This window comes from Camelus ferus, chromosome 13, assembly GCF_009834535.1.
Source record: "Camelus ferus isolate YT-003-E chromosome 13, BCGSAC_Cfer_1.0, whole genome shotgun sequence".
In the NCBI taxonomy this organism is placed as follows: Eukaryota; Metazoa; Chordata; class Mammalia; order Artiodactyla; family Camelidae; genus Camelus; species Camelus ferus.
The window spans coordinates 32,277,385-32,285,954 of record NC_045708.1 but is presented as its reverse complement, the minus strand read 5'-3'; the positions used below and the strand labels follow the sequence as shown (position 1 = coordinate 32,285,954).

Genomic DNA, 8,570 nt, shown 5'->3' with positions numbered 1-8,570 from the left:
GGGAAATTAAGGACAGAGTGGTTAAACAGTTTGTTCAAGGTCATGAAGGTAGTTTACAGTGGTGTCTGGATTTTAAAATCTAGGCAGTCTGGCTCCAGACTCCATGCTATAAACAGCCAAGCCATATATCCAGCTCTCAGCTGTGAGAAGGGGAGAGGGCATTGGTGGTTAGGATCAGAACAGAGAGAGAGGCAAGAGCTAGAGGAGGATAAAGAAGGGTGGGGAAAATGATTTACAGGTGGAGTGGTTCCCTCTCCTGGACCATAAACCAAAGGGACTTGTCAGCATCTGGGAAGGGAGATAAAATGACTCAGGAAGGAGGGGCTGGGTGGGGCCTGGGGACTGCTCCCTCCTGGTGCAAGGCTTCAGGTCCTGTACCTTTACCCATGGCTCTGTGGGAAACTCACAGCCCAGGGATCCAGAGAGTTGGTAACAGGCAGATGTGAGAGGACCATAGATGGGGATGGGGGCTGAGGACTGAAGTGTGGCCAGCTGGGAGCTCAGGGAGCAGCGTCAGAGAGAAGCTCCCAGGACCTCAGGGCCTGAGCTCCTCCAGAACCAGGGTCTGGCTTTCCAGGTACAAGAAACTCTTTAAGTTGTAAGCAGCCCAGAATGCTCTAGGTAAGCCACAGATCAGAGCCTGGGAAGGGGTTGCATGGCCATATGGGCTGAGGCACAGAGCTGGTATCTTGCCCTCCCCAGGTCAGGTCCTGGGTCTTCCTGACCTCAGGACACACCCTCAGAGTCCTGTTCTTTCCTCATATTGACATCTCACCTGGGCCCTGGAAAGAGAACATAATTTGTCAGACATGAGTTGGTTTCGAGATCTTGCTCATCTGGGGAGTTTCTTACAAAAAGTGGGGAGGGGGACCTGGTGTCTTTCAGGTTAAAAGAGACAAAAAATACAAATAAAGAAAAGAAAGAAAGAGAAAAGGAGAGAAAAGCCTGCCTGTTTCAAGTCCTCTCTAGCTTTATTGAAATGAATCAGATGCAGTCTGTTCCCAAGGGTCTCATGGGCTGCAGGGAGATCTCTTTGTAAACAGATCATAGGCCAGTATGATTAACTGCTGCGAGCACCATTTACAATAGCCAAGACATGGAAACAACCCAAATGTCCAGCAACAGATGACTGGATAAAGAAGTTGTGGGGTGTGTGTGTGTATATGTGTGTATATGTATGTATATATGTATATATAATGGAATATTACTCAGCCACGAGAAAGAACAAAATAGTGCCATTTGCAGCAACATGGATGGACCTGGAGATCATCATTCTAACTGATATAAGCCAGAAAGACAAAGAAAAATGTCATATGATAATGCTTATATGTGGAATCTAAAAAAAGGACACAAATGAACTTATCTACAAAACAGAAACAGACTCACAGACATAGATAATAAACTTATGGTTACCAGCGGGTAGAGGGGGTAGGAAGGGACAAATTGGGAATTTGAAATTTATACCTCTTGGGGCTTGATGGAAATGTTAGCTATCTTGATTGTGGTAGTGGCTTCATTGGTGTATACATCTATCAAAATTCATCAAATTGTACATTTGAAATATGTGTAGTTTACTGTACAGGAACCATACCACAATAAAGGTGTTAAAAAAAACAACAACTCCAAAACACTGCGAGAGAGGATGTTGAAGGAGCAATGAAAAGGAGCTAGGCCAGAGGCTGGTGATGGCTGGGGGACTTGGGGAGTCAGAGGGTCTTGGATCCAGCTTAAAAGCCAGGATCTGACACTATCTGGCTTGGAGACAAGCAGGCCAGGCCTCAAGGGAAAGGTCTCAGCCTCTTAATCTCTGAAGGATTGCCTGCTTCTGGGATGCAACAGTGGACAGTAGGTGGAAACCAAAAGGAGCAGACTTGGCTTTTCCTGGTAACAGCAGCCCAGGCGAAATGCCTGGGTACTCCGGGCTCCAGGCATTTTCTCTGAATTCCCCCAACTGCCCTGTGAGGAAGGAGCTATTGATATTCTTTTGCAGAGGGGAAACTGAGGTTTGGAGAGATTAGGTAACTTAGACAAGGTTACAGAGAGCGAGAATTGAAACCCAGGATGTCTGACTCTCAACCTTGTGCTCCTAACCACTGCTCCATGCTTTCTCACTTCAGGAAATACTCTTCCTGAGAACCAGCTCACAGTGTGGGGGAAGGAGCTTCCCAAGATGGGTCAGAGGGTGAAACAGTGGTGCTCTGGCACAGTGCCTGTCACTTAGTCAGTACTCTGTGATCAGCAGCTGTTATAACACTTTATCATGCAACTGTATTTTCACCTGGATCATGGGACATTAATCTCTGTCACCCTGGCTTCAAGGACATGGTGTGAGTGATGGGGTCAATGCAGATGGCATTTCTGCCACTCACAGGCCAGCCCAGCCCTACAGGCGAAGGGAGACACATCCAGTTCCCAGGACCAGGGGAAGCTGGGTGACAGCCTCAATCCATCAATGATAACCTCAGTCCAGCCAACCTTTATGGGCCCAGAAGGTACTTAAGTGTTGTGGGTGAAGTCTAGCCCAGTTCCCCTTCCTCAGCACAGGCTGCTGCCCAGAGCAGGTAGGCAGGTGGGGAGGGGAGAGAGTGCCCTGGGCCTCCGGAGACCAGCTATCAGCCTTGAGGGTCAAACCCCAAGGTAGGTGGGTCTGGGCTAGAGCTGGAGCTCCTGTCCTCAACAGTTCAGGACCCAGTGACTCCTAGCCCTGCTAGCGGAAGCCTCGGAAGCCTCCTGCATGAGAGGGTGTAGAACTCAGCTCCCCACCCCCTATCCTGACTTGACTCATGCACCCCTGGGTTCTAGGGGGAGGGGATGTGCTTTGTCTGCTCGGCAGCTTCCTCCCCTTTGTCTGCGGACGCAGGGCAAAGGCTGGAGCGGGGGTATGTGTGTGACCAGAGCTGAAGGATCTAAGCTTGGGGATCTAAGGTTGGTGATGAGCAGGCCGGCTAAGGAGAAGCCTTGCTGGGGGAGAGGGACAGCTCTGGGGGCAGCTTTTGTGACCTTCTGCCCCAGGCCCCCAGCACCATGACGGTTTCATACACCCTCAAAGTGGCGGAGGCCCGCTTTGGAGGCTTCTCGGGCCTGCTTCTCCGCTGGAGGGGAAGCATCTACAAGCTCCTCTACAAGGAGTTCCTCCTCTTCATCGCCTTGTATGCTCTGCTCAGCATCACCTACCGGTGCGAGGGGGAGGGCAGGGTCTCAGGGCTGGCCTTGGGGGACTAGGCTGCCCACCTCCCTCTAACCCAGGCCTCTACCTAACATTCCCCAGGTTGCTGCTGACCCAGGAGCAGAGGCATGTCTATGCTCAGGTGGCCCGATACTGCAACCGCTCTGCAGACCTCATCCCCTTGTCTTTTGTACTGGGTAAGGCTCCCTCTAGTTCTCCCTGGTACACTCCTTACCATCTCCCCTGACCTTTGGGTTGAGTTGATAGCTCGGAGGGTCAGAATCACCCCAGCGACACAGCCTGGAGGTCAGCCAGTGCAGGCTCAGCAGGCATGGGAGCTGTGTGGGGTCCAGGATTTCCACAGGGCTAGGCCTTGCCTATCACGTGCTGGACCCTCACTTTAAACAAGGCCCAAGCCACCTGCTAGCCCCTGGGTACTGGAGGGGAACTGGAGAGAGGTGACACCTCCCTCCCCACCCTCACGGGAAGCAGGGCTGAGTTTACCATTGCCTGACCTTGAACCATCACTCCTCTACCTGAGGTTTGCACTCTTCCTTCCTCCCTGCCTGGTCTGGCACGTCAGGCTGAGACCAGAGGAAGTGGCTCTCCGCCTGACAGTGAGGCAGGATGCTGGAGCCAATATGTCCCTCCCCTTGCCTTGGTTTAACCTGGCCTGGACCAGGCACTCTGGCAGGAAGGGCTTTGAGGGAGAGGGCACACTGACTCTGAGCCCTCCGTCTTCCCTCTCCTTCCCTCTACCCATGGCGGCGACCAGGTTTCTACGTGACCTTGGTGGTGAACCGCTGGTGGGCCCAGTACACAAGTATTCCGCTGCCGGACCAGCTGATGTGCGTCATCTCGGCCAGTGTGCACGGCGTGGACCAGCGCGGCCGCCTGCTGCGCCGCACCCTCATCCGCTACGCCAACCTGGCGTCGGTGCTGGTGCTGCGCTCGGTCAGCACCCGCGTGCTCAAGCGCTTCCCCACCATGGAGCACGTGGTGGATGCAGGTGCGCGGTCCACAGCAGGTGGCGCGCTGGGGGACCCCTGGGGCGGTGACCGGACCTGCCCCACGGCCTCCTGGGAGGGGAGGTCTGACCACCAGGGGGAGCTCCAGGGCCCCATGGCGGTGAGTCCTAGGGGCCGGGGATGCGTCTGCATCCTACCCACTTTATTCCCGCAGGTTTCATGTCGCAGGAAGAGAGGAAAAAGTTTGAGAGCCTGAAATCTGACTTCAACAAGTACTGGGTCCCCTGCGTCTGGTTCACCAACCTGGCAGCCCAGGCCCGGAGGGATGGGAGAATCCGTGATGACATTGCTCTCTGCCTGCTCCTGGAAGTGAGTCGGCCTGGGAGCAGGCCCATCTGCCCTCCTCTCCCTAGTTTTGCAAACTGGAATAATAATTGTAGTGCTTAACACTTACATGGTGCCAATTATGTGCCGCACCGTTGAAAGTGTGAGGAAACTGAGGCACAGAGTGAAAAAGAAACTTGCCCAAGTCACACACGGCTTGTTAGTAGAGCTGGGATTCATTCTCAGACCTTCTGGCTCCAGGGTCTGTCCTTGCAGCTACTTTGCTAAACTGCTTTCCATCACAGGCATCCCAGCCTGACAATACCTCTGAAAGCAGAATGAATCTGCAGAACTGGCCCAGGCCTAGTGTGTGCTGGGCTCCCCTGTTCTCTCCGCAGCCTTCCTCGCTCACCTCCACTGACTTCCTCTTCCTGCTGTTCCACCAGGAGCTGAACAAGTACCGGGCCAAGTGCAGCATGCTGTTCCACTATGACTGGATCAGCATCCCCCTCGTCTACACCCAAGTAACTGCCTCTCACCTCCCCAGTCCCACTGTATGCTGTGTGCTGTATGTGACACTGAGAAGATTTAGAGATGGTACCTGCTCTGGGGCAGTTCGGTCCAATGAGACACTGAACAGCCAAGGGCTCATCCTGAAAGCCTCCCTAGACCCGCATTTAGATGACCCCATCTCTTCTGGTGCTGGACACCTTGCTACAATGTTTTAACTACTTGTCAGATCTGCCACCAGCCCTCAGGGCAGGGACAGCTTTTCTCCCCGTCCCACTCAGCCCAGCTTCCCCTTCTCCAGGTGGTGACCATAGCAGTGTATTCCTTCTTTGCCCTTTCCCTGGTTGGCCGCCAGTTTGTGGAGCCAGAGGCAGGGGCTGCCAAACCTCAGGAGCCTCTGGAGCCAGGGACCACCCTGGGGGACCTGGACATGTATGTGCCTCTCACCACTCTGCTGCAGTTCTTCTTCTACGCTGGCTGGCTCAAGGTGGGCATTTTGAGTGATGGAGATACGGGCCCAGGGCCCACCCAGACTCTGGGGATAGAAAATTGGACTCTGAGCCCAGAAAACTCTCCTACCACCTGCAGGTGGCGGAACAGATCATCAATCCCTTTGGTGAGGATGATGACGACTTTGAAACCAACCAGCTCATAGATCGTAACTTGCAGGTAAGCAGAGGTCTGGGGGCAGCTCCTCCGGCTCTCCCTTCCTGCCAGCTCTCAGCCCAGGTATGTATGCAGAGGAGAGGGGGATCCTTGTGAACTGCTGCCCGCCCCAGGTGTCCCTGCTGTCTGTGGACGACATGTACCAGAACCTACCTCCCGCAGAGAAGGACCTGTACTGGGATGAAGACTCGGCGCAGCCACCCTACACTGTGGCCACGGTGGGAGAGTCGATGCGGCCCTCCTTCCTGGGCTCCACCTTCAACCTGCGGTGAGTGGCCTACTCAGGCCGAGGCAGGACTTAACCTGGCACCCGGGCCCCAGGTCCCTGCCCACCCTGTGGGGCACCGAGGACTCGGTCCCTCACGCCTGGATCTGGAGCGCCGGTCCACCGGCCGCTGGAGGCCCGCTCATGCCGCTCTCCGCCCGCCCACAGCATGAGCGATGACCCAGAGCAGAACCTGCAGGTGGAGGTGTCCCCGGGGCCCGCCCGGCCGGTGCCTGCCTGCGCAGACCCCGCTGCTCGGCCGCTTCCTGGGAGTTGGAGCGCCCTCTCCTGCCATCAGCCTCCGGAACTTCGGCCGCATACGGGGACCCCCTCGGACCCCTCATCTGCTGCGCTTTCGGGCGGAGGAGGGCGGCGACCTGGAGGCCGCGGACCGCATCGATGAGGAGGCATCGGGGTCAGGGGATGAAGCCCAGGAACCCTGAGCAGAGGGAACCGGGCCTGGCCATCCTGCTGCCTTCTCCAGGCCCGCCTGGCCACCCACTCCCGCCCCCGCCTTTTCCGGGCCCTCTGGAGCTGTTTAGAGCAGTACTTCCATGTGCTCTGAGAGGGAGCATTTAGGGACAGCCCCTGGGATGGCAGGAAGGGCCTGAGCCAGGGCTGAGAATGCGTCCACTTCAGCTTGGGGTAGGTGAAGCTAGGATACAAGGGCGAGGCATAGAGGATTAGAGCCCAGGTGCACCGTTAATTTTCTCCACAATGGGGTCTAGGCCAGTTCTTAAACTTGAGAGAACATCAGTATCACTGAAGCACTGGTTGAAAAGTTTTGGGTACCACTCCCAGTGTTTCTGATTCATTAGATCTGGGATGGAGGTCAAGAACGTGCATTTCTATTAAGTCCCCAGGCTATGCTGCTGCTGGTTCAGGGATCACAATTTTTGAGTCATACATAAAAAGATGTTTAGGGTAATTCTGATAACCTCACTCTGAAGAGGGGTCAAAGTGTGTGCTGGGGGACTTTTGCTTGATCTGTCATGTTCAATTTTTGTTTACAATGAGAACATATTCATTTACTACTTGTGCAATTAAAATTGCTTAAAACTGGACTGGCATGCTCTGCAGTGGGATAAAGATGAGGTTTAGGAGTCTGCCCTGGAAGCTGATTAAACTGAGATGTGAAAGCAGTCATACACTACCCAGCCTAGACTTCCAGCATTTGGAGCAAACACTTCTCTGCTTCCACCAAACACGGAGAAAGGACAATTTAAGGGGTGAAAATTGCAGGTCCATCTCCATGGTGGTGAGAGGGGCCTTGTGGAAGACAGCCCCACAGAGCTCTAGATTGGAGTTGTTGCTAAACTCGTTTCTCTAAGATTCTTCCTCAGCCTCCGCTAAAGAAATTGGTGAATGCCAAAACTGAATGTGAGGGCCAAAGGAAGACAAATGCCAGAACTTGGAAGGGAGGCATGAAAGAACAGAGGTAGAGGTCCAGAGGACACGCAGCCTCTGGCACTACTGACAGATCTACAGTGTGAAAGCACCTGGTGATGGCCATCCATTCTGAATGGACCTGAGGTGTTCTGCTGAGTTTACAGAGGGGTGGTAGGGCGTGTATTTAACATGCACAAGGTCCTGGGTTCAATCCCAAGTACCTTAATTAAAATAAATAAACCTAATTACCTCTCCCAAGGGGAAAAAAGATTACAGGGAAGGTAGCCTTGCTCCAGGGTAAGAATGGTCATTTGTGAGAGCAGTAGTGACAGTGGATGGATTCAAGGATCTTTAAAGAACCCCACTGGTCCTATGGATTGAGTAGGGGTGAAGTTATGGAGGAAAGGAATAAAGATCAACACCTTGCAGAGCTCAAATTAGAAAATAAAGGCAGTGTTACTTGGCAAGCTCAACACACAGCTCTCAGCAAACATTACCTAATGTTCAGGTGGTACAGGAACATCACTGGGTAGAAACGTGGAGGCTAGGTCTCCCCAGAGCCAATTACAAGGTTTCAGAGGGTTGGGCTAATATGTCTGTCCTTAAGGTTTTGTACTAGAAAAGGAGGTTTATCTCATTTACCTTTCCCAATTGCTTATTCAGTCTACAATTTAGCCAAGCTAAACAAATTGGATTTTGTACTTCTTTAGCTCTTAAGACTTGTACGACACTAAACTGGTTAAAATTTTTGAGAACTCATTTAGCACATGAATGCCTGGTATATTACCATATTCTTTTCCCAGATGCAGGAGGAAACAAGTATCTGTTTCCTTGGAGATATATTCTAAAAGGAGGCAAAAAAGCAAATAAAATGAGCAAAATTTATGCCAGATTAAGGGATAAGGAGAAAAAACGGGCAAACGTTATGGCATGGAGGGGAATGCAATTTAAAATTCTGTGATCAGATGAAAAAAATACTGACTAGGGAAGAACACACTAGGCTTGGCAGCAAAGACCTTAGTAAGCCATGTGTTTATGTGTATGTGTATGTATATATGAAGGAAAGTGTTCCCAACAAAGGGAGTAACAAGTATACATGTTGGTAAGGCCAAGATGGTAGTCACTATAGAAGGGACCAGGTCCCATTGAGAGTCACAGCATCTGGTAAAAATTTTGGGATGGGATGATGTCAAAAAATCTGACCTTTTAAAATGATCACTTATAACTTTGTGTTAGGGTCAACAGAAGCAGCAGGGAGAGGAAATAGGCAAAAAAGTGACCA

At 52.4% G+C, this 8,570-nt stretch overlaps 1 protein-coding gene across 1 annotated transcript; it reads left to right on the top strand.

The window, feature by feature from the left end:
- The first annotated feature begins 3,024 nt into the window (after window positions 1-3,024).
- On the top strand, window positions 3,025-6,810 carry BEST4 (bestrophin 4). The gene is given in 10 exon segments (XM_006178449.2): window positions 3,025-3,176; window positions 3,269-3,363; window positions 3,942-4,175; window positions 4,349-4,503; window positions 4,905-4,982; window positions 5,270-5,455; window positions 5,557-5,637; window positions 5,748-5,902; window positions 6,068-6,137; window positions 6,139-6,810. Coding segments are annotated over 10 exon segments (1,410 nt in total). The 3' UTR covers window positions 6,343-6,810.
- Window positions 6,811-8,570: the final 1,760 nt, after the last annotated feature.